The 27966-nt window shown below is 42.0% G+C and overlaps 1 protein-coding gene across 1 annotated transcript in view; it reads left to right on the top strand.

Annotated features, from left to right (window-relative positions):
• ALK (ALK receptor tyrosine kinase) overlaps positions 1-27966 on the top strand; it is a 566624-nt gene that overhangs the window by 496904 nt on the left and 41754 nt on the right. The window contains exons 14-21 of the mRNA XM_072139971.1: positions 4645-4776; positions 5342-5486; positions 5757-5939; positions 15428-15526; positions 16982-17134; positions 18276-18389; positions 19964-20150; positions 27353-27440. Coding sequence (XP_071996072.1) covers positions 4645-4776; positions 5342-5486; positions 5757-5939; positions 15428-15526; positions 16982-17134; positions 18276-18389; positions 19964-20150; positions 27353-27440 — 1101 coding nt within the window. The remainder of the gene's footprint in view (positions 1-4644; positions 4777-5341; positions 5487-5756; positions 5940-15427; positions 15527-16981; positions 17135-18275; positions 18390-19963; positions 20151-27352; positions 27441-27966) is intronic.

Below are 27966 nucleotides of genomic sequence, written 5' to 3'. Positions count from 1 at the left end.
TTATGTATTGTCCCTGGAGAGATGTGTAATCAGACCTCACACTGCTGTGCTCTGTGCTCTCTGCAGCCAGTGTTATGTACTGTCCCTGGAGAGATGTGTAATCAGACCTCACACTGCTGTGCTCTGTGCTCTCTGCAGCCAGTGTTATGTATTGTCCCTGGAGAGATGTGTAATCAGACCTCACACTGCTGTGCTCTGTGCTCTCTGCAGCCAGTGTTATGTATTGTCCCTGGAGAGATGTGTAATCAGACCTCACACTGCTGTGCTCTGTGCTCTCTGCAGCCAGTGTTATGTATTGTCCCTGGAGAGATGTGTAATCAGACCTCACACTGCTGTGCTCTGTGCTCTCTGCAGCCAGTGTTATGTACTGTCCCTGGAGAGATGTGTAATCAGACCTCACACTGCTGTGCTCTGTGCTCTCTGCAGCCAGTGTTATGTATTGTCACTGGAGAGATGTGTAATCAGACCTCACACTGCTGTGCTCTGTGCTCTCTACAGCCAGTGTTATGTATTGTCCCTGGAGAGATGTGTAATCAGACCTCACACTGCTGTGCTCTGTGCTCTCTGCAGCCAGTGTTATGTATTGTCCCTGGAGAGATGTGTAATCAGACCTCACACTGCTGTGCTCTGTGCTCTCTGCAGCCAGTGTTATGTATTGTCCCTGGAGAGATGTGTAATCAGACCTCACACTGCTGTGCTCTGTGCTCTCTGCAGCCAGTGTTATGTATTGTCCCTGGAGAGATGTGTAATCAGACCTCACACTGCTGTGCTCTGTGCTCTCTGCAGCCAGTGTTATGTATTGTCCCTGGAGAGATGTGTAATCAGACCTCACACTGCTGTGCTCTGTGCTCTCTGCAGCCAGTGTTATGTATTGTCCCTGGAGAGATGTGTAATCAGACCTCACACTGCTGTGCTCTGTGCTCTCTGCAGCCAGTGTAATGTATTGTCCCTGGAGAGATGTGTAATCAGACCTCACACTGCTGTGCTCTGTGCTCTCTGCAGCCAGTGTTATGTATTGTCCCTGGAGAGATGTGTAATCAGACCTCACACTGCTGTGCTCTGTGCTCTCTGCAGCCAGTGTTATGTACTGTCCCTGGAGAGATGTGTAATCAGACCTTTGAGTGTCTTGTTAGTAGCAGCAGAACTGTGATATATGGATTTATATTCCAGTATTGTACTGCTAATGTGTCCTGACACTGCTGTGCTCTGTGCAGCCAGTGTTATGTATTGTCCCTGGAGAGATGTGTGATCAATCCTTTGTGTATGTTGTTAGTAGCAGCAGGGCTTTGATATATGCATTTATATTCCAGGATTGTACTGGGGGCAAATCCTTACACTGCTGTGCTCTGTGCTTTCTTTGGTTAAACTTCTCTACAGCCCCTCCCCTCTATTCTGATCATTTTGGTTACTGGTTGAATAGCGCAGCATTCACTCAGAGGAGATGGGGCTGATAAACAATATAATGTAGACAGCACAGCAGTGTGAGGACCTTCAGTACATTTTGAAAAGCTACATTTCTGGCATATATCACAGTCCTGCTGCTACTAGCAACATACACAAAGGTCTGATTACACAATTCTCCAGTAACAATGTCTGCAGTATTTAGGGTCACATGTGATGATAGGTTTAAACCGTTGGAAACCATCAGAAAGCAGGTGTGCTCTTATATTTCTTAATAGAGAGCACAGAGCACAGCAGTGTGAGGACACCCCCCTAGTACAATCCTGGAATATAAATGTATTTGTCACAGTCCTGCTGCTACTACTAACAACATACACAGAGGTCTGATAATGCATCTCTCCAGGGACAATGTCTAATACTGACTGCAGAGGGTACAGAGCACAGCAGTGTGAGGACATGTGCCCAATTCACTTAGAGAAGCTGCAATCCTGGAATATAAATGTATATATCACAGTCCTGCTGTTACTAATAACCTGCACAAAGATCTGATTACACATCTCTCCAGGGACAATACCTAACACTGGCTGCAGAGAGCACAGAGTACAGCAGTGTGAGGTCTGATCACACATCTCTCCAGGGACAGTACATAACACTGGCTGCAGAGAGCACAGAGCACAGCAGTGTGAGGTCTGATTACACAGCTCTCCAGGGACAGTACATAACACTGGCTGCAGAGAGCACAGAGCACAGCAGTGTGATGTGTGATTACACATCTCTCCAGGGACAGTACATAACACTGGCTGCAGAGAGCGCAGAGCACAGCAGTGTGAGGTCTGATTACACATCTCTCCAGGGACAATACATAACACTGGCTGCAGAGAGCACAGAGCACAGCAGTGTGAGGTCTGATTACACATCTCTCCAGGGACAATACATAACACTGGCTGCAGAGAGCGCAGAGCACAGCAGTGTGAGGTCTGATTACACATCTCTCCAGGGACAATACATAACACTGGCTGCAGAGAGCACAGAGCACAGCAGTGTGAGGTCTGATTACACATCTCTCCAGGGACAATACATAACACTGGCTGCAGAGAGCACAGAGCACAGCAGTGTGATGTGTGATTACACATCTCTCCAGGGACAGTACATAACACTGGCTGCAGAGAGCACAGAGCACAGCAGTGTGATGTGTGATTACACATCTCTCCAGGGACAGTACATAACACTGGCTGCAGAGAGCACAGAGCACAGCAGTGTGATGTGTGATTACACATCTCTCCAGGGACAGTACATAACACTGGCTGCAGAGAGCACAGAGCACAGCAGTGTGAGGTCTGATTACACATCTCTCCAGGGACAATACATAACACTGACTGCAGAGAGCACAGAGCACAGCAGTGTGAGGTCTGATTACACATCTCTCCAGGGACAGTACATAACACTGGCTGCAGAGAGCACAGAGCACAGCAGTGTGAGGTCTGATTACACATCTCTCCAGGGACAATACCTAACACTGGCTGCAGAGAGCACAGAGCACAGCAGTGTGAGGTCTGATTACACATCTCTCCAGGGACAGTACATAACACTGGCTGCAGAGAGCACAGAGCACAGCAGTGTGAGGTCTGATTACACATCTCTCCAGGGACAATACCTAACACTGGCTGCAGAGAGCACAGAGCACAGCAGTGTGAGGTCTGATTACACATCTCTCCAGGGACAATACCTAACACTGCCTGTAGTCTTTATGGTCACTCCTGCTGATGGTTTCCCTTTAAATATCAGGGGGTAAATGGAAACTTTGTAGCCAGTTTTTTCTAATGTTACGTGGAAGTTGAATGATTCCGGTCACACGTTGGGTGTCGGCACCTAGTGGACCTCTAGGACCTTTAGGTTCTGCCGGAGTTGTCCTGAATGGACAGTGATAAAGTATAGGGAATTATTTCTGTAGCTTTGTCCTTCCTGATGACAGTTTCCATTGTCCACGGAGAAGAGATGAACCGCGATATATATATTTTAATCAAGCGCATTCAGAGTCTTTTCAATGAAAGCGAAATATTAATTTGTGATCTGCAGCCGTTATTGACCAAGCGGCTAATTAGGTTCTGCTCCGCGGGATTGAAGTTTATCCAGTTAATTGGATTGTAATCAGCGGCTCCACAATAGAGCAGTCAGCGCTGAGACACTCCATAATGTCACATCCCGGACACTTCATTATGAAATCTGCTTCATATTCAGCGCTCAATTACACCTCAGCGGTACAGGACTACTCTATCAGAGGTCTGGGGGGCTTAAAGAAGCACTTAAAGGGGAACTCTCACCACCTCCAACACCTCTGCTCCTTTACCCAGTTCAATAGATTCGGCTTCACTGATTCCGGCACAGTTGGAATTTTTTCTCTAGCCCCTACCATTCCCGAGCAATCACTGCTGATACATTTAGCCCTTAGTAGGTTAATATGGTGGGGTAGTCCTGACAACGCCCACTAGACAAGACTTCACTTAATTAGCATATCTGGTAAAACTATCAACACTGATTGCTTGGGAACGGTAGGGGCTAGAAAAAAAATGCCAACTGCACTAGAATCGGAGGAGCGGGGCCTATTAAATGAAGACCAGAAGTGGCAATGGTGGAAGGACCCCTTAAAGGGCATTTCCAGAAAATAATAAACAAAATCAGTCTTCCTCTGGTGCAGAGGCTTCTGATGCACTTCCTCTGGTGCAGAGAGCTTTTGCTGATTGATTTCGGACTCCTCTTTATCAGTTTTATACAAGAAAACATGACAGTAATGTAAAATATTCATCCGTTGTGGCCTGGTGTCAGTCTTCACTGCAGGTCTGGTATTTTATTCCTGATCAGTGATGTCCTATACACCTTGAGAGCTATGTCTTCTTTAAGGGAAGCCTAACATGGGTTGGTCTCTATACACAACTGTGTCTCTTGTACAAGACATCTACAAAGTTATGTATACAGCTCATGCATAGTATGCAGCTCATGCAAAGTAATGTATGAGCTATGTGTCTCCATGGTAACAGACTACAAACAACCCCTGTGTTATCAGGTCCTTTGTTTCTTCACTCTTACTTTCTTCTCTTCAGACGGACACAGCAGAAGGTCGTACAGAGGGAATAACAGCTGACCGCAAGATCAGACTACACTGGGTTGTCTTGTAGTCTGTAACCATGGAAACACATAGCTTTTTTTTTTTTAAAAAATGTATACTTTTTTTTACTCTGCTTACAGACCGACCCTGTCCTGAAAATGGTGTGCATGGGCGAAAACAACCAGGTGGAGGAGGAAATCCGATTCAACGGGAGTGTTAGCGAATGGGCTGGGGGAGGAGGAGGAGGCGGAGGAGCGACTTATATTTTCAAGGTATTTTGGATTTATAGTGAGTGTACTCCAGTCACAACTAAATCTGCATCCAGGATTACACTGGGTAAGATGAGTGCTTATAAGGTAGTGGCCTATGCTCCAGTCTTCTGCTGTCAGAGCATGCTGGGAGTTGTAGTTGGGGGGAATCTGAGATTGGAAGCCTCTGCCCTAGAAGGATCATGGAATATGGAGCACCCGTAGTAGGTGCCCTGCTTAAAGGGGTTGTACAGAGATTAAAAAAGGCAATTGCTTTCTCCCAACAACAGCGCCACCCCTGACCATGGGTAGAGTGTGGTATTGCAGCTCAGCTCCATTTATCTCTATATGGATGAGTTGCAATACCAGCAGTAACCACGATCAGGTGTGGCGCTGTTTTTGGAAGAGGGACAGGATTTTTAACCTCTGGACAACACCTTTAACAGATCTGCTAATAATATAAGTGACCAGCAGGGGGCAGTATATAACCTATGGCTTTCTAACAAAGTGCATGCTGGGAGTAGTAGTAGTGGAAGAACTGGCAAGAATTGACATTTTCTTCTTGGGGATAATTTTGGACTTTTTACAGATGGAGAATGGAAGATATATCCCTCTGCTGATCGCTGCGGGAGGAGGAGGGAGGGCGTACAGGGCCAAAGCCAACGTCATCCAACCGGAGAGGCTGGAGAGTAACGCCACCGTGCCGGGCACCAACGGAAAGTCTGGGGCAGCAGGTACAGCAAGGGTTAAATTAAGGAATTTATTTACTTACAAATTGTAACCAAATTTAAAGAAGTTTAACAATTACGTTTCATTTTCATAAGTTTCATTTTTAAGATTTTGGCCTGTAGTTCCCTGCCTGACCTGGTGGTGCGCTGTTCAGTGTACACATCCCTCATACAGCGCAGTGTGTCCCTGCAGCGCCACCTAGTGGTCACCAGGAGAAGGACTTGTTATATATCTGTGTATAATACACGTTTCCTCCTCTTATTTGTGCTGCGCAGGGGGCGGAGGCGGCTGGAGCGACCACACGACACTCCCATGGGCGGGGAAATCTCTCCTGGAGGGCGGAGCCGGAGGGGAGTCCTGTCCACAAGCCAAGAAGAAGTGGGGGTGGGAAACGAAGGGGGGGTTTGGAGGAGGCGGAGGCGGCTGCTCATCGGGTGGAGGAGGAGGGGGATATATAGGTAAGTGGTATACATACTAATAACTGTATATAGTATATGGAGCATGCTGGTATAACCTGGGGATCTCCTGTATATAATGATATATGTACAGCCGGTATAACCTGGGGATCTCCTGTATATAATGATATATGTACAGCCGGTATAACCTGGGGATCTCCTGTATATAGTGATATATGTACAGCTGGTATAACCTGGGGATCTCCTGTATATAATGATATATGTACAGCCGCTATAACCTGGGGATCTCCTGTATATAATGATATATGTACAGCCGGTATAACCTGGGGATCTCCTGTATATAATGTTATATGTACAGCCGGTATAACCTGGGGATCTCCTGTATATAATGATATATGTACAGCCGGTATAACCTGGGGATCTCCTGTATATAATGATATATGTACAGCCGGTATAACCTGGGGATCTCCTGTACATAATGATATATGTACAGCCGGTATAACCTGGGGATTTCCTGTATATAATGATATATGTACAGCCGGTATAACCTGGGGATCTCCTGTATAATGATATATATACAGCCGGTATAACCTGGGGATCTCCTGTATATAATGATATATGTACAGCCGGTATAACCTGGGGATCTCCTGTATATAATGATATATGTACAGCCGGTATAACCTGGGGATCTCCTGTATATAATGATATATGTACAGCCGGTATAACCTGGAGATCTCCTGTATATAATGATATATGTACAGCCGGTATAACCTGGGGATCTACTGTATATAATGATATATGTACAGCCGGTATAACCTGGGGATCTCCTGTATATAATGATATATGTACAGCCGGTATAACCTGGGGATATCCTGTATATAATGATATATGATGTACAGCCGGTATAACCTGGGGATCTCCTGTATATAATGATATATGTACAGCCGGTATAACCTGGGGATCTCCTGTATATAATGATATATGTACAGCCGGTATAACCTGGGGATCTCCTGTATATAGTGATATATGTACAGCCGGTATAACCTGGGGATCTCCTGTATATAATGATATATGTACAGCCGCTATAACCTGGGGATCTCCTGTATATAATGATATATGTACAGCCGGTATAACCTGGGGATCTCCTGTATATAATGATATATGTACAGCCGGTATAACCTGGGGATCTCCTGTATATAATGATATATGTACAGCCGGTATAACCTGGGGATCTCCTGTATATAATGTTATATGTACAGCCGGTATAACCTGGGGATCTCCTGTATATAATGATATATGTACAGCCGGTATAACCTGGGGATCTCCTGTATATAATGATATATGTAGAGCCTGGGTATAACCTGGGGATCTCCTGTATATAATGATATATGTACAGCCGGTATAACCTGGGGATCTCCTGTATATAATGATATATGTACAGCCGCTATAACCTGGAGATCTCCTGTATATAATGATATATGTACAGCCGCTATAACCTGGAGATCTCCTGTATATAATGATATATGTACAGCCGGTATAACCTGGGGATCTCCTGTATATAATGATATATGTACAGCCGGTATAACCTGGGGATCTCCTGTATATAATGATATATGTACAGCCGCTATAACCTGGGGATCTCCTGTATATAATGATATATGTACAGCTGGTATAACCTGGGGATCTCCTGTATATAATGATATATGTACAGCTGGTATAACCTGGGGATCTCCTGTATATAATGATATATGTACAGCCGGTATAACCTGGGGATCTCCTGTATATAATGGTATATGTACAGCCGGTATAACCTGGGGATCTCCTGTATATAATGATATATGTACAGCCGGTATAACCTGGGGATCTCCTGTATATAATGATATATGTACAGCCGCTATAACCTGGGGATCTCCTGTATATAATGATATATGTACAGCCGGTATAACCTGGGGATCTCCTGTATATAATGATATATGTACAGCTGCTATAACCTGGGGATCTCCTGTATATAATGATATATGTACAGCCGCTATAACCTGGGGATCTCCTGTATATAATGATATATGTACAGCTGGTATAACCTGGGGATCTCCTGTATATAATGATATATGTACAGCCGGTATAACCTGGGGATCTCCTGTATATAATGATATATGTACAGCTGGTATAACCTGGGGATCTCCTGTATATAATGATATATGTACAGCCGGTATAACCTGGGGATCTCCTGTATATAATGATATATGTACAGCCGGTATAACCTGGGGATCTCCTGTATATAATGATATATGTACAGCTGGTATAACCTGGGGATCTCCTGTATATAATGATATATGTACAGCTAGTATAACCTGGGGATCTCCTGTATATAATGATATATGTACAGCCGGTATAACCTGGGGATCTCCTGTATATAATGATATATGTACAGCCGGTATAACCTGGGGATCTCCTGTATATAATGATATATGTACAGCCGGTATAACCTGGGCATCTCCGGTATATAATGATATATGTACAGCCGGTATAACCTGGGGATCTCCTGTATATAATGATATATGTACAGCCGGTATAACCTGGAGATCTCCTGTATATAATGATATATGTACAGCTGGTATAACCTGGGGATCTCCTGTATATTATAATATATGTACAGCCGCTATAACCTGGGGATCTCCCGTATATAATGATATATGTACAGCCGGTATAACCTGGGGATCTCCTGTATATAATGATATATGTACAGCTGGTATAACCTGGGGATCTCCGGTATATAATGATATATGTACAGCCGGTATAACCTGGGGATCTCCTGTATATAATGATATATGTACAGCCGGTATAACCTGGGGATCTCCTGTATATAGTGATATATGTACAGCCGGTATAACCTGGGGATCTCCTGTATATAATGATGTATGTACAGCCGGTATAACCTGGGGATCTCCTGTATATAATGATATATGTACAGCCGGTATAACCTGGAGATCTCCTGTATATAATGATATATGTACAGCCGGTATAACCTGGGGATCTCCTGTATATAATGATATATGTACAGCCGGTATAACCTGGGGATCTCCTGTATATAATGATATATGTACTGCCGGTATAACCTGGGGATCTCCTGTATGTAATGATATATGTACAGCCGGTATAACCTGGGGATCTCCTGTATGTAATGATATATGTACAGCCGGTATAACCTGGGGATCTCCTGTATATAATGATATATGTACAGCCGGTATAACCTGGGGATCTCCTATGTATAATGATATATGTACAGCCGGTATAACCTGGGGATCTCCTGTGTATAATGATATATGTACAGCCGCTATAACCTGGGGATCTCCTGTATATAATGATATATGTACAGCCGGTATAACCTGGGCATCTCCGGTATATAATGATATATGTACAGCCGGTATAACCTGGGGATCTCCTGTATATAATGATATATGTACAGCCGGTATAACCTGGAGATCTCCTGTATATAATGATATATGTACAGCCGGTATAACCTGGGGATCTCCTGTATATAATGATATATGTACAGCCGGTATAACCTGGGGATCTCCTGTATATAATGATATATGTACAGCCGGTATAACCTGGGGATCTCCTGTGTATAATGATATATGTACAGCCGGTATAACCTGGGGATCTCCTGTGTATAATGATATATGTACAGCCGGTATAACCTGGGGATCTCCTGTATATAATGATATATGTACAGCCGGTATAACCTGGGGATCTCCTGTATATAATGATATATGTACAGCCGGTATAACCTGGGGATCTCCTGTATATAATGATATATGTACAGCCGGTATAACCTGGGGATCTCCTGTGTATAATGATATATGTACAGCCGGTATAACCTGGGGATCTCCTGTGTATAATGATATATGTACAGCCGGTATAACCTGGGGATCTCCTGTATATAATGATATATGTACAGCCGGTATAACCTGGGGATCTCCTGTATATAATGATATATGTACAGCCGGTATAACCTGGGGATCTCCTGTATATAATGATATATGTACAGCCGGTATAACCTGGAGATCTCCTGTATATAATGATATATGTACAGCCGGTATAACCTGGGGATCTCCTGTATATAATGATATATGTACAGCCGGTATAACCTGGGGATCTCCTGTATATAATGATATATGTACAGCCGGTATAACCTGGGGATCTCCTGTGTATAATGATATATGTACAGCCGGTATAACCTGGGGATCTCCTGTATATAATGATATATGTACAGCCGGTATAACCTGGGGATCTCCTGTATATAATGATATATGTACAGCCGGTATAACCTGGGGATCTCCTGTATATAATGATATATGTACAGCCGGTATAACCTGGGGATCTCCTGTATATAATGATATATGTACAGCCGGTATAACCTGGGGATCTCCTGTATATAATGATATATGTACAGCCGGTATAACCTGGGGATCTCCTGTATATAATGATATATGTACAGCCGGTATAACCTGGGGATCTCCTGTATATAGTGATATATGTACAGCCGGTATAACCTGGGGATCTCCTGTATATAATGATGTATGTACAGCCGGTATAACCTGGGGATTTCCTGTATATAATGATATATGTACAGCTGGTATAACCTGGGGATCTCCTGTATATAATGATATATGTACAGCCGGTATAACCTGGGGATCTCCTGTATATAATGATATATGTACAGCCGGTATAACCTGGGGATCTCCTGTATATAATGATATATGTACAGCCGGTATAACTCTGGGGATCTCCTGTATATAATGATATATGTACAGCCGGTATAACCTGGGGATCTCCTGTATATAATGATATATGTACAGCTGGTATAACCTGGGGATCTCCGGTATATAATGATATATGTACAGCCGGTATAACCTGGGGATCTCCTGTATATAATGATATATGTACAGCCGGTATAACCTGGGGATCTCCTGTATATAATGATATATGTACAGCTGGTATAACCTGGGGATCTCCTGTATATTATAATATATGTACAGCCGCTATAACCTGGGGATCTCCCGTATATAATGATATATGTACAGCCGGTATAACCTGGGGATCTCCTGTATATAATGATATATGTACAGCTGGTATAACCTGGGGATCTCCGGTATATAATGATATATGTACAGCCGGTATAACCTGGGGATCTCCTGTATATAATGATATATGTACAGCCGGTATAACCTGGGGATCTCCTGTATATAATGATATATGTACAGCTGGTATAACCTGGGGATCTCCTGTATATTATAATATATGTACAGCTGGTATAACCTGCGGATCTCCTGTATATAATGATATATGTACAGCCGGTATAACCTGGGGATCCCCTGTATATAATGATATATGTACAGCCGGTATAACCTGGGGATCTCCTGTATATAATGATATATGTACAGCCGGTATAACCTGGGGATCTCCTGTATATAATGATATATGTACAGCCGGTATAACCTGGGGATCTCCTGTATATAATGATATATGTACCGCCGGTATAACCTGGGGATCTCCTGTATATAATGATATATGTACAGCCGGTATAACCTGGGATCTCCTGTATATAATGATATATGTACAGCCGGTATAACCTGGGGATCTCCTGTATATAATGATATATGTACAGCCGGTATAACCTGGGGATCTCCTGTATATAATGATATATGTACAGCCGGTATAGCCTGGGGATCTCCTGTATATAATGATATATGTACAGCCGGTATAACCTGGGGATCTCCTGTATATAATGATATATGTACAGCCGGTATAACCTGGGGATCTCCTGTATATAATGATATATGTACAGCCGGTATAACCTGGGGATCTCCTGTATATAATGATATATGTACAGCCAGTATAACCTGGGGATCTCCTGTATATAATGATATATGTACAGCCGGTATAACCTGGGGATCTCCTGTATATAATGATATATGTACAGCCGGTATAACCTGGGGATCTCCTGTATATAATGATATATGTACAGCCGGTATAACCTGGGAATCTCCTGTATATAATGATATATGTACAGCCGGTATAACCTGGGGATCTCCTGTGTATAATGATATATGTACAGCCGGTATAACCTGGGGATCTCCTGTGTATAATGATATATGTACAGCCGGTATAACCTGGGGATCTCCTGTATATAATGATATATGTACAGCCGGTATAACCTGGGGATCTCCTGTATATAATGATATATGTACAGCCGGTATAACCTGGGGATCTCCTGTATATAATGATATATGTACAGCCGCTATAACCTGGGGATCTCCTGTATATAATGATATATGTACAGCCGGTATAACCTGGGGATCTCCTGTATATAATGATATATGTACAGCCGGTATAACCTGGGGGTCTCCTGTATATAATGATATATGTACAGCCGGTATAACCTGGGGATCTCCTGTATATAATGATATATATACAGCCGGTATAACCTGGGGATCTCCTGTATATAATGATATATGTACAGCCGGTATAACCTGGGGATCTCCTGTATATAATGATATATGTACAGCCGGTATAACCTGGGGATCTCCTGTATATAATGATATATGTACAGCCGGTATAACCTGGGGATCTCCTGTATATAATGATATGTGTACAGCCGGTATAACTTGGGGATCTCCTGTATATAATGATATATGTACAGCCGGTATAACCTGGGGATCCCCTGTATATAATGATATATGTACAGCTGGTATAACCTGGGGATCTCCTGTATATAATGATATATGTACAGCCGGTATAACCTGGGGATCATATATAATGATATATGTACAGCCGGTATAACCTGGGGATCCCCTGTATATAATGATATATGTACAGCTGGTATAACCTGGGGATCTCCTGTATATAATGATATATGTACAGCCGGTATAACCTGGGGATCTCCTGTATATAATGATATATGTACAGCCGGTATAACCTGGGGATCTCCTGTATATAATGATATATGTACAGCCGGTATAACCTGGGGATCTCCTGTATATAATGATATATGTACAGACGGTATAACCTGGGGATCTCCTGTATATAATGATATATGTACAGCCGGTATAACCTGGGGATCTCCTGTATATAATGATATATGTACAGCCGGTATAACCTGGGGATCTCCTGTATATAATGATATATGTACAGCCGGTATAACCTGGGGATCTCCTGTATATAATGATATATGTATAGCCGGTATAACCTGGGGATCTCCTGTATATAATGATATATGTACAGCCGGTATAACCTGGGGATCTCCTGTATATAATGATATATGTACAGCCGGTATAACCTGGGGATCTCCTGTATATAATGATACATGAACAGCCGGTATAACCTGGGGATCTCCTGTATATAATGCTATACATACAGCTGGTATAACATAAGCACTGCACTGCCTGTGATATATCCTGGGAGTGGGGGAATATGAAGGTGACTTGTATCCGGGGAGGAGATAGATGCTTTCTCTTTATTACACTGTATTATCCTGTCGCTGCGCTATTTGTAGTAATGTATTATAGAACATTATTCTGTCTTTTCTACATTATTTTGTGATTTATTTCCACATTTGGGAATTTCCTGTGGATTTTTAGCTCTCAGGTATTGCAGTACAGACTCCGCACCGAGGTCATGGAGAAACGAAACGGGAGATTCGCAATTAATTCACAGCCATGAATCAGACACAAAACTTCCCAAAACTGTAGAAAAAAAACTGATAAAGATTTTAAATTCTTTTTTTGCTACATAGTGTGGAATGAGTTCTCTGGGTGATTTCATCATACTCTAGTCACATCCAGAGCTGCAGATAAAATTTGCTTTTAGTACTAAGGGTGGAATTACTGTGATACTGCTGGCCACATCACTTAAGTAATTGTGACCATTACTCATAACAAAATTATTATTTAGTAACAGTTTCATGTTAGCAGCACATCAAACTGTCACTATTATTTTCTTTAAACATTATGGTTTCAATTAATTAATGTAGCCAGCCGCAACACAATTAATGAGGGGAGGCTGCTGTACATTTTATTATTGCGCAGAAGTTGGTAGACATTTCATCAATGAGGGGAGGCTGCTGGACTTTTTTATTAATGAGGGGAGGCTGCTGGACATTCTTTTGATGAAGGAAGGCTACTGGACATATCATTATTGAGGGGAGGCTGTTGGACATTTTATTATCAAGCAGAAGTTTCTAAACATTTCATTAGTGAGGGGAGGCTGCTGGACATTACATTCATGAGGGAAGACTGCTGCTGGAGATTTCAATCATGAGGGGAGGCTGCTGGACATTTCATTATTGAGAATAAGTTGCTAGACATTTCATTAATGAGGGGAGGCTCCTGGGGAAGGGGAGGCTGCTGACAGTATATTAAAATGGGAAGCTGTGGCTACATAGACCATATAAAAGGGGAAGCTTCTGCATTTTATGTTTGCGGGAAGGTTGGTGGACATTGCTTTAATGAGGGGAGGCTGCTGGACATTTCATTAATGAGGGGAGGCTGCAGGACTTTTTATTAATGAGGGGAGGCTGCTGGACATTTCATTAATGAGGGGAGGCTGCAGGACTTTTTATTAATGAGGGGAGGCTGCTGGACATTTCATTAATGAGGGGAGGCTGCAGGACATTTTATTAATGAGGGCCGACTGCTGGACAATTTATTAATGAGTGGAGGCTGCAGGACGTTTTATTAATGAGGGTCTAGCTGCTGGACACTGCATTAATGAGGGAAGGCTGCTGGACATATCATGGTTAAGGGGAGGCTGCTGGACAGTCTGTGTGTCTGTTTAGTATATATGTGTATTATCACATGTAATGTGCAGGAAGGGGGGTCATAGACGAGCTTATGGATATGTGGTCCTAATCGAAAGTTCACACCAGGCCCCACTGAAGTCTCGTCACACCACTGATAGTCCATTGTCCACTGGTAGACTGGATACATTATATGAGATTGTCCAGACTCTTTTTCTGTGTTGTATGCTGTGAGAGGGGAGGAGGAGCTCAAGGTATCTATAAGATGACCCCCCCCCACTGGACAGAGTAAGGGAAGCAAAATGATAAAATTCAAAGGAATCACAAGGATTCCAAGAAGTAAAGGGGGGGGGGGGGATAAAACACCAAAATGTTTCTGGATATTATAGAACCTAAGATATTGACCACTGAAGTGGCCCTTCCCTTGCAGCATCTAAACTTGACTCATCTTAGGCAAATCTGACTCTTCTCAGCTCATTGTCACATGACTTTGAAGATTTTTTTTTATATATATGTAAACGGTTGAGATTTCACCTAAAAGAGGAAATTCTACAAAGGACATTTCATCCCCGACCTGAGAGGAAGGGGGGGGGGGGGAGTGGAATGGAGTCAAATCCGATGACAGGTTCCCTTTAAAGAAGGGAAGTCACGGCATGAGAATGGAGATGTGCAGGTCCCACCATAAGATGTAATTATAAGTAATATGAAGTTATCCCATTTCTCCCGGCAGGAGGGAACGCAGCAGAAGACAACAGCCCTGATGCGGACGGTTGGGATGGGGTGTCCTACATCAGTCCGCTGGGAGTATTATACACTCCTCCTCTTAAAGGTAACAATGGCGCATGTACCGGAGAAGCATGGAGGGATAATACCGGATATTCATGCATAATGTCCCCTTGTGTAATTGTGGTACAAGAAGTGTTATCAGGGGGACGCAGGGGAAGGTCTGAGTCAGAGGTCGCATTAACGCCTCACCACGCGTCATAGACGCATGATGAGGCGCCATTACCCCCCAAAATAATTGCCATGCGTAAAGATACGCTTGGCAATTATTCAGTGTAGCGTGCAGGCTGAGCGGCCCGGCGCGCACTGCATAGGAGGGGAATGGAAGTAGCGTGATCGCATCGTGTGCAGGACCGCTCAGCAGGATGCAGCGATCTCTGGGATCTGTGAGTGCCGGCCCCAGGGGAGACGTGTGAGCCGCGAAGCCGCTGCTCCTTGTCCTGCTCCAATTCTCTCTGCCCGCAGCAGCGGCCAGCAGTTATGTGATCCCGAGTGAGTGTGAGCCGCGGCCGGGGTACACTGCACTCTATGTGTATGTGAGTGTGTGTGTGCTGTGCGAGTGTGTGCTGTGCGAGTGTATGCTGTGCGAGTGTGTGCTGTGCCAGTGTGTGAGCGTGTGCTGTGCCAGTGTGTGTGTGTGCTGTGCCAGTGTGTGTGTGTGCTGTGCCAGTGTGTGAGCGTGTGCTGTGCCAGTGTGTGCTGTGCCAGTGTGTGAGCGTGTGCTGTGCCAGTGTGTGCTGTGCCAGTGTGTGAGCGTGTGCTGTGCCAGTGTGTGCTGTGCCAGTGTGTGAGCGTGTGCTGTGCCAGTGTGTGCTGTGCCAGTGTGTGCTGTGCCAGTGTGTGAGCGTGTGCTGTGCCAGTGTGTGAGCGTGTGCCAGTGTGTGAGCGTGTGCTGTGCCAGTGTGTGAGCGTGTGCTGTGCCAGTGTGTGCTGTGCCAGTGTGTGCTGTGCCAGTGTGTGAGCGTGTGCTGTGCCAGTGTGTGAGCGTGTGCTGTGCCAGTGTGTGCTGTGCCAGTGTGTGCTGTGCCCTGTGCCAGTGTGTGCTGTGCCAGTGTGTGCTGTGCACTGTGCGCTGTGCCAGTGTGCGTTGTGCCAGTGTGTGCTGTGCCAGTGTGTGCTGTGCACTGTGCCAGTGTGTGCTGTGCCTGTGCCAGTGTGTGCTGTGCTGTGCGAGGCTGTGCTGTGCGAGTGTGTGCTGTGCTGTGCCAGTGTGTGCCGTGCCGTGCGAGTGTGTGCCGTGCCAGTGCATGCTGTGCGAGTGTGTGCTGTGTACTGTGCACGCTGAGTGTGTGCAGTGAGCAGACAGATGATTTTTTTTGGTATAAATAGCATCTATTAACATTATAAACGGCTATGAGATATGTATATGTATTACCGAAATTTTCATACTCCTCATCGGCTAAAAATACTCCTCAAAAATAGTAAGAGGAGTATTATTACCCTTCGGTAAAAAATGTTAGTGCGACCTCTGGTCTGAGCTGTATTGTGCTTGGTGTCTTAGTGACTGAGAGTCATGGAGAAGTGGAGATAAAACTGGACCTGAACTGCAGCCACTGCCAGATGGACGAGTGTTACCTGGATCCAGAGACCCAAGAGCTGACGTGTCACTGTGAGCCGGGCCTGGTTCTGGCCGAGGACGGGGTGACCTGCATCGGTGAGAACATGGCAGCATATTACTAGTAGTATGAGGCATCTGAATGAGACACTAACACTGACAGTCACATAGTAACAGTATAATAGTAACACTGATATAGTCAGATAATAACAGTATAATAGTAACACTGATAGTAACAGTATTATAGTAACACTGACATAGTCACAAAATAACAGCATAATAGTAACACAAAATCACATAAAAACAGTATTAAACAATATAATAGTAACAAAGACATAATCATATAACAGTATAATAGTAACACATAGTCAGATAACAGTATAATAGTAACACAGACATAGTCACAAAATAACAGTATAATAGTAACACAGACATAGTCACAAAATAACAGTATAATAGTAACACAGACAGTCACAAAATAACAGTATAATAGTAACACAGACAGTCACAAAATAACAGTATAATAGTAACACAGACAGTCACAAAATAACAGTATAATAGTAACACAGACATAGTCACAAAATAACAGTATAATAGTAACACAGACATAGTCACAAAATAACAGTATAATAGTAACACAGACAGTCACAAAATAACAGTATAATAGTAACACAGACAGTCACAAAATAACAGTATAATAGTAACACAGACATAGTCACATAATAACAGTATAATAGTAACACAGTCACATAATAACATTATCATAGTAACACATAATCACATAATAACAGTATAATAGTATCACAGACATAATAACAGTATAATAGTAACACATAATCACATAATAACAGTATAATAGTATCACAGACAAAATAACAGTATAATAGTAACACAGACATAGTCACAAAATAACAGTATAATAGTATCACAGACATAATAACATTATCATAGTAACACATAATCACATAATAACAGTATAATAGTATCACAGACATAATAACAGTATAATAGTAACACAGACATAGTCAGATAATAACAGTATAATAGTAACACATAATCACATAATAACAGTATGATAGTATCACATAATAACAGTATAATAGTATCACAGACATAACAGTATAATAGTAACACAGACATAGTCAGATAATAACAGTATAATAGTAACACATAGCCACATAATAACAGTGTAATAGTAACTAAATAGACAAGACCAGATCATGTACTTTCTATGTTGCAGACGATCAGCTGCAGTCGGCGCAGGAGACGCACCTCCCTCTGTCTCTGGTTCTGTCCATTGTGACCTCGGGTCTGGTGGCCGCCCTCATCCTGGCCTTCTCTGGGATTATGATTGGTGAGTTCAGGAAGGTGACACTGACCCCTCTCTGATACACTGGCACCGGGCAGGGGCCTAGGTCTCTAGGTAGGTCTGTAGCAATGGAGACATCTATAGCTCGTTTAGGATCCAATCGTAGCAACAGCTGTAATCTGTACAGTAACAGCGCCACTCCTGCCCACAGGTTGTGTCTGGTATTACAGCTCAGCTACATTCATGACTGGTGCTGGTTATAGAAGAAAATGGTCATGTTCTTCTAATCCTTGACTTCCCCTTTAAGAAGCTGCTTGTATCTAATCTATATCCTCTCTGCGATACCTGGAGCCGTCTCCATCCATCTCTCCCGGAGCCCAGAACCTAATGTGCCTAAAAGCTGAAGAAGTAGAAATCCATAGCAATTACAGAAAGACAAATCCTGCGCCTCCCCGACACCCCCCCCCCCCCCAAATCCTGGGAATTATTCACAATTACCAGCCCAATTCCCCGGCTGTAATAATGACCCCCCTTGTATAATGAGGACCCACACTAATAGCAGGACTGAGGACAGGAGCGTATCACACAGGATTAGATACACAACCCAGCAGACAGTATCACACAGGGTAGAATTAGATACACAGCTCAACAGACAGTATCACACAGGATAGGATGAGATACACAGCTCAGCAGACAGTATCACACAGGATAGGATTAGATACACAGCTCAGCAGACAGTATCACACATGGAAGGATTAGATACACAGCTCAGCAGACAGTATCACACATGAAGGGATTAGATACACAGCTCAGCAGACAGTATCACACATGATGGGATTAGATACACAGCTCAGCAGTCAGTATCACACAGGAGAGGATTAGATACACAGCTCAGCAGACAGTATCACACAGGATAGGATTAGATACACAGCTCAGCAGGCGATATCACACAGGGTAGAATTAGATACACAGCTCAACAGACAGTATCACACAGGATAGGATGAGATACACAGCTCAGCAGACAGTATCACACAGGATAGGATTAGATACACAGCTCAGCAGACAGTATCACACATGGAAGGATTAGATACACAGCTCAGCAGACAGTATCACACATGAAGGGATTAGATACACAGCTCAGCAGACAGTATCACACATGATGGGATTAGATACACAGCTCAGCAGTCAGTATCACACAGGAGAGGATTAGATACACAGCTCAGCAGACAGTATCACACAGGATAGGATTAGATACACAGCTCAGCAGGCGATATCACACAGGATAGGATTAGATACACAGCTCAGCAGACTGTATCACACATGGAAGGATTAGATACACAGCTCAGCAGACTGTATCACACATGATGGGATTAGATACACAGCTCAGCAGGCGATATCACACAGGAGAGGATTAGATACACAGCTCAGCAGACTGTATCACACATGATGGGATTAGATACACAGCTCAGCAGACAGTAACACATGGGATGGGATTAGATACACAGCTCAGCAGATGGTATCACACGGGATGGGATTAGTTACAGTATCACTTAGATACACTTGTAGGACATGAGATACATCAGCGGTTACATCCCTCATGCTTCCCCCTCTGTCGGCAGTGTATCGCAGGAAGCACCAGGAGCTCCAGGCCATACAGATGGAACTACAAAGCCCAGACTACAAGCTGAGCAAGGTCCGGACCTCCACCATCATGACGGATTACAACCCCAACTATTGCTTTGCTGGGAAAGTCACATCTATAGGAGACCTTAAGGAGGTGCCCCGGAAGCACATCTCCCTGATAAGGTAACCCCGTGTATGGTTATACTCATGCCCCGCCTCCCAGTGCAGTGCATGATGGGAGTAATAATGTAACTGTTATGATTTTTGTTACTATGTAGCTAATGATGCTCAGGGTCCTTCATCAGAGACCTTTCAGATCACAGACTATTAACCCTCCAGATGCTGTGGCCTTATTAGACCGAGGTACTGAAGATCATATAGCGCCCCGAGTCTTCTGGCTTTTAGTCCTGGTGAATGTCTTCAACTTTTTCACCATTTTCCTACCCAAAAAATTTGAATAGTTAGAAGAAGGGATGAAAAGCTCATACATCTCCCAAATTGTCCCTAGGAACGTAATGCTACTGCAGTTTTTTTTTATCTATATTACACATTTGGATTTTCAGCTTCTCTGTAGATTTCTCAAAATATAAAATGCTAAGAAGGACCAATAAGTAAAGTTTGTTGCACAGATAACAAACCTTTATACAGTTCTGTAAATGAACACTAAGAAAAAGTTATGGGTTTTGGAAGGTGGGGGGTAAAAAGTGAGAAATGGTTCCTAGGGATAAAGGGATACTCTGACCATATCCTCTGGAAGCCCCTAACAACCTACTGGGGAACAGCCAATGAAGCAGAGGGCTTCTATATCACAAAGACTCTGTAAAAGTTAAAGTGTAACTCCGATGTCATATTTTTTTTTTTTACCAAATTGTCCTATGTGATTCCGCCTTTGAAAACAAACAGAACAATACCCATAGTGAGCTGATCGCCCTTCTCTTTACAGAGTTATGGCATTTTCTGTTCTATAGCTACTTGTCAGAAATCCTCCTCAGCAGCAGTAAAATGGGCGGAGACTAACCTCTTCCTGTATCTGCCCTGAAGCTGAGTCAATTACATCCTGCCCATAGTTCCCATGATGTCATGAAGGAGGTTAAAGACAGTCCCATTGAGTCCAACAAGTAAATCCTCTGAGTACTGCATAGTGTCTAATATATATATATATATATATATATATATATATATAGGATCTATATAGTGACCGGCAGCTTCATCTCATGGAAGAGTTTAGAGCACAGAATAAATATTAGAAACAAGTGGTGAAATAACTTGTAACGTAAAGAACTCGACAATGGAGATTCACAGACAATTAGCAAAGGACACAGACAATTAGAAAAATTATCCAGTTGCGGCAGAACGCTCGAAAATATTAAAAAAAAACTTTTGATTCAATCCATCATTAAAATATACAAAAGTCATCCAAAATAAAGGTATAAGTAAGTAGGTGGAGCGCTTTATTGGAGCTGGTTTTCTACTAAAGATTATTTTTCCTGTTTTCTAGTGGTGAAATAGTTACAATTTATGTACAGTCTGTGCTGTGTGGCTAATAGGGGTTATCAGCTTCCCTGCTGTGAAGATAGTGTCAGAAGAGCAGAGGCTGGAGGGAGGATAGTGCAGGGGAGGGAGATGCAGAGAGAAATAGGATCCAGGGACTAATGAGGGACAGAGGAGCCTTGCTATCTCACTATTGTTTACAGAAAATCCACAGCTAGCTACACAGAGCAGCATCACATGACCTCATCCTCCCTCCAGAGTGAGCAGGGAGAAGAAGCCCCTCCCCTCCAGCAATAGGAAGCTGTAGAATTTCTTGTTTTAACAAACTACGGTTTCACATAGATAATCAGTGCAGCCAAAAACTGCTGGACACTGGTAATGAAAGTAACCGGAATCACAAGAGCTTCCGATATTATGTTTAAGTAAAAACTTGTAATAGAAATCAGACTCCTCCTTATTTAGTATTGGGGGCGGGATAACCTAAAATGCAAAGACATCCCCTTTAAGCTTCACCCTCAATAAATAAACTGTGAGAACATGATGTGGCAGATTTACTTACCCGGACCATTCGCGATCCAGCGGTGCGTTCTCTGCGGTGCATTCGGGTCCGGCCGGGATTTAAGGTAGTTCCTCCGACGTCCACCAGGTGGCGCTGCTGCGCTGAAGTTCCCCGGAATGCAGTCAAGTTCACCGGCCTATTCCTAGTGAAGGTAAATGCAAGCTCCGCGACACTTTTTTTTTTATCAATGCAGCGGTTTTTCCGATTCCGTCGGGTTTTTGTTTGGCCACGCCCCCCGATTTCTGTCGCGTGCATGTCAGCACCGATGCACCACAATCCGATTGCGTGCGCCAAAATCCCAGGGCAATACAGGGAAAATTGCCGCAAATCAGAGATATTCGGGTAACACGTCGGGAAAACGCGAATCGGGCCCTTAGTAAGTGACCCCCAATGTGTCTTATAATAAAGATGACTCCTCACTCCCCTTGTTCCCGAAAAATATTGGCCTCTTACTAAGAGTCTAGAATAACATTTCTGTGATGGATCTTTAAATGAGCGGCGGTGACTCCGGTGACTTCTCTGATTGTCGTGAGATTAACTCCAATTCTCCAATTCCATATAGAAGGACGGAAATATCTACTGAGACTTCACCTTCCGCAGCTTCTTGTCCATTATCATTAAATTTATGGCCCGACACCGAGAGACCTTGTGCTGGAGTCACAACCAATTTGTCAGGAGGTTCCGGGGAGACGGATGAGATCCGGAGCGCCGGCGACTTCCTTCAAATTTTAATGATAAATATGTTACAGACAATGTCTAGAACCTGTCACTCACCTTCATACGGAAGCCACAGGCGAGCGACACAGAACCAGGAGAAATCTGCCCCAAACGCTTTCTAGCTGCAGAGTTATAGGAAATGTCAGATATCCCCAATTTCTGTGAATTACTGAGGAGATCTCTCCCGGACAGATGTCAGGGACACAGATGATAATAATGTAATTGCTGCCGGAATGTGAGAGACAAGAACAGCCAGAAGACAGGGAAAGGACGGATACAATGTATCCTGTATCTGATACAGATATAGATATGAGATAGATAAATAGATAGATATGAGATAGAAGGATAGATAGGAGATAGATAGATATGAGATAGAAGGATAGATAGATAGATAGATAGATAGATAGATAGATAGATAGATATGAGATAGATAGATAGATATGAGATAGATAGATAGATAGATAGATAGATAGATAGATAGGAGATAGATAGATAGATAGATAGATAGATAGATAGATAGATAGGAGATAGATAGATAGATAGATAGATAGATATGAGATAGATAGATAGATAGATATGAGATAGATAGATAGATAGATAGATATGAGATAGATAGATAGATAGATAGGAGATAGATAGATAGATAGATATGAGATAGAAGGATAGATAGATAGATAGATAGATAGATAGATAGATAGATATGAGATAGATAGATAAATAGATAGATAAATAGATAGATATGAGATAGATAGATAGATAGATAGATAGATAGATAGATAGATAGATAGATAGATAGATAGATAGATAGGAGATAGACAGATATGAGATAGAGGGATAGATAGATAGGTAGGTAGATAGATAGATAGATAGATAGATAGATAGATAGATAGATCAGAGATAGATTAGATTTAACATTATTATCTATTAAAATTCTGAACCAGAAAGAACAGATATGGACCTGATTCAGCACCAAGCAAGATGCAAGTTTCTACTAATATCCCTGATGCTGCCGTAGTATAAAGTATCATAACTCACCCTGGATATACATCCACTCAGTACACAAGTCATGTATGATGTATCCCGGAACAACCTCACATAGTAACGATGTACGGGGAGGATTAGCAAATCTGAGAGCTGGAAACAACTGTTTTTCTAAGATTGGATTTACAGGGTAACCAAATAAAGAAAAGAGGGATAAACCGGCCCCAAGAAAGGATAACGGGTTTAAATATAATCACAGAGCTATAATGTGTACAAGGCAGGAACAATAATATCCAAAATGTAATACTGCCCCCTATGTACAGGAATATAACTACTATAATACTGCCCCCTATGTACAGGAATATAACTAATATAATACTGCTCCCTATGTACAAGAATATAACTACTATAATACTGCCCCTATGTACAGGAATATAACTACTATAATACTGCCCCCTATGTACAGGAATATAACTACTATTATACTGCCCCCTATGTACAGGAATATAACTACTATAATACTGCCCCCTATGTACAGGAATATAACTACTATAATACTGCCCCCTATGTACAAGAATATAACTACTATAATACTGCCCCCTATGTACAGGAATATAACTACTATAATACTGCCCCCTATGTACAGGAATATAACTGCTATAATACTGTCCCCCTATGTACAGGAATATAACTACTATAATACTGCCCCCTATGTACAGGAATATAACTACTATAATACTGCCCCCTATGTACAGGAATATAACTACTATAATACTGCCCCCTATGTACAAGAATATAACTATTATAATACTGCCCCCTATGTACAAGAATATAACTACTATAATACTGCCCCCTATGTACAAGAATATAACTACTATAATACTGCCCCTATGTACAAGAATATAACTACTATAATACTGCCCCTATGTACAAGAATATAACTACAATAACACTGCCCCTATGTACAGGAATATAACTACTATAACACTGCCCCCTATGTACAGGAATATAACTACTATAATACTGCCCCCTATGTACAAGAATATAACTACTATAATACTGCCCCCTATGTACAAGAATATAACTACTATAATACTGCCCCCTATGTACAAGAATATAACTACTATAATACTGCTTCCTATGTACAAGAATATAACTACTATAATACTGCCCCCTATGTACAGGAATATAACTACTATAATACTGCCCCCTATGTACAGGAATATAACTACTATAATACTGTCCCCTATGTACAGGAATATAACTACTATAATACTGCCCCCTATGTACAGGAATATAACTACTATAATACTGCCCCCTATGTACAAGAATATAACTACTGTAATACTGCCCCCTATGTACAAGAATATAACTATTATAATACTGCCCCCTATGTACAAGAATATAACTATTATAATACTGCCCTCTATGTACAAGAATATAACTACTATAATACTGCCCCCTATGTACAAGAATATAACTACTATAATACTGCCCCTATGTACAAGAATATAACTACAATAACACTGCCCCCTATGTACAGGAATATAACTACTATAACACTGCCCCCTATGTACAGGAATATAACTACTATAACACTGCCCCCTATGTACAGGAATATAACTACTATAATACTGCCCCCTATGTACAAGAATATAACTACTATAATACTGCCCCCTATGTACAAGAATATAACTACTATAATACTGCCCCCTATGTACAAGAATATAACTACTATAATACTGCCTCCTATGTACAAGAATATAACTACTATAATACTGCCCCCTATGTACAGGAATATAACTACTATAATACTGCCCCCTATGTACAGGAATATAACTACTATAATACTGCCCCCTATGTACAAGAATATAACTACTATAATACTGCCCCCTATGTACAGGAATATAACTACTATAATACTGCCCCCTATGTACAGGAATATAACTACTATAATACTGCCTCCTATGTACAAGAATATAACTACTATAATACTGCCCCCTATGTACAGGAATATAACTACTATAATACTGCCCCCTATGTACAGGAATATAACTACTATAATACTGCCTGCTATGTACAAGAATATAACTACTATAATACTGCCCCCTATGTACAAGAATATAACTACTATAATACTGTCCCTATGTACAAGAATATAACTACTATAATACTGCTCCCTATGTACAGGAATATAACTGCTATAATACTGTCCCCTATGTACAGGAATATAACTACTATAATACTGCCCCCTATGTACAGGAATATAACTACTATAATACTGCCCCCTATGTACAGGAATATAACTACTATAATACTGCCCCCTATGTACAAGAATATAACTACTGTAATACTGCCCCCTATGTACAAGAATATAACTATTATAATACTGCCCCCTATGTACAAGAATATAACTATTATAATACTGCCCTCTATGTACAAGAATATAACTACTATAATACTGCCCCCTATGTACAAGAATATAACTACTATAATACTGCCCCTATGTACAAGAATATAACTACTATAATACTGCCCCTATGTACAAGAATATAACTACAATAACACTGCCCCTATGTACAGGAATATAACTACTATAACACTGCCCCCTATGTACAGGAATATAACTACTATAATACTGCCCCCTATGTACAGGAATATAACTACTATAATACTGCCCCCTATGTACAAGAATATAACTACTATAATACTGCCCCCTATGTACAAGAATATAACTACTATAATACTGCCCCCTATGTACAAGAATATAACTACTATAATACTGCCCCTATGTACAAGAATATAACTACCATAATACTGCCCCCTATTTACAAGAATATAACTACTATAATACTGTCCCTATGTACAAGAATATAACTACTATAATACTGCCCCTATGTACAAGAATATAACTACTATAATACTGCCCCCTATGTACAGGAATATAACTACTATAATACTGCCCCCTATGTACAGGAATATAACTACTATAATACTGCCCCCTATGTACAGGAATATAACTACTATAATACTGCCCCCTATGTACAAGAATATAGCTACTATAATACTGCCCCCTATGTACAGGAATATAACTACTATAATACTGCCCCCTATGTACAAGAATATAACTACTATAATACTGCCCCCTATGTACAGGAATATAACTACTATAATACTGCCCCCTATGTACAGGAATATAACTACTATAATACTGCCCCCTATGTACAGGAATATAACTACTATAATACTGCCCCCTATGTACAGGAATATAACTACTATAATACTGCCCCCTATGTACAGGAATATAACTACTATAATACTGCCCCATATGTACAGGAATATAACTACTATAATACTGCCCCCTATGTACAGGAATATAACTACTATAATACTGCCCACTATGTACAGGAATATAACTACTATAATACTGTCCCTATGTACAGGAATATAACTACTATAATACTGCCCCATATGTACAGGAATATAACTACTATAATACTGCCCCCTATGTACAAGAATATAACTACTATAATACTGCCTCCTATGTACAGGAATATAACTACTATAATACCAGTGTGAGGACATTGTGGAGCAGTAATATACTGAATCAGTTTTCTGCTGTGTTTGTATTTTCTAGAGGTTTGGGTCATGGAGCTTTTGGAGAAGTATATGAAGGTCAAGTTTTGTCCAGCCCAAATGAGCCACCACTCAAGGTTGCGGTGAAGGTAGGTGAATGTGAAGGTCATCACTCACATTGTATGTGATGGATCAGTCCCTATGACAGCAATGGCGAAACTTTTAGAGGTCAAGTGCGCAAACTGCAACCCAAAACATGCATATTTTTTTGCAAAGTGCCAACACAGCAATTCAAGCAGTTACTTATTGCAATCTTCTTGCTCTGTGCTATACCACAGCTTTCAATAGGCCTGAGGACACCAGAAGGAGAGGAAATTTGCATTGTCATTGGAGCGTCCTTTGACATCCACCTGAACAGGAAGATTCAGGGGTCATGCGGGAGCTCCAATGATAACCTGACCCTGTCCACACCTCATCTCTCTTCCTGCAGACTGCAGGAGGATCCCTGTCTGGCAAACTCTGCCATGAGGCAAAAGCCTGAGTGCCCACTGAGAGGGCTCTGAGTGCCACCTCTGGCACCCGTGCCATAGGTTCGCCATCACTACCCTATGAGGTCGGGTAGTGTAGACCTCATCTCCTCGGAGGACTCATCGAACCTTAAATCAACCGGAATAA

The sequence above is a fragment of the Engystomops pustulosus genome, chromosome 3, assembly GCF_040894005.1.
Source record: "Engystomops pustulosus chromosome 3, aEngPut4.maternal, whole genome shotgun sequence".
NCBI lineage: Eukaryota > Metazoa > Chordata > Amphibia > Anura > Leptodactylidae > Engystomops > Engystomops pustulosus.
This window is presented reverse-complemented; position numbering and strand designations above follow the sequence as displayed.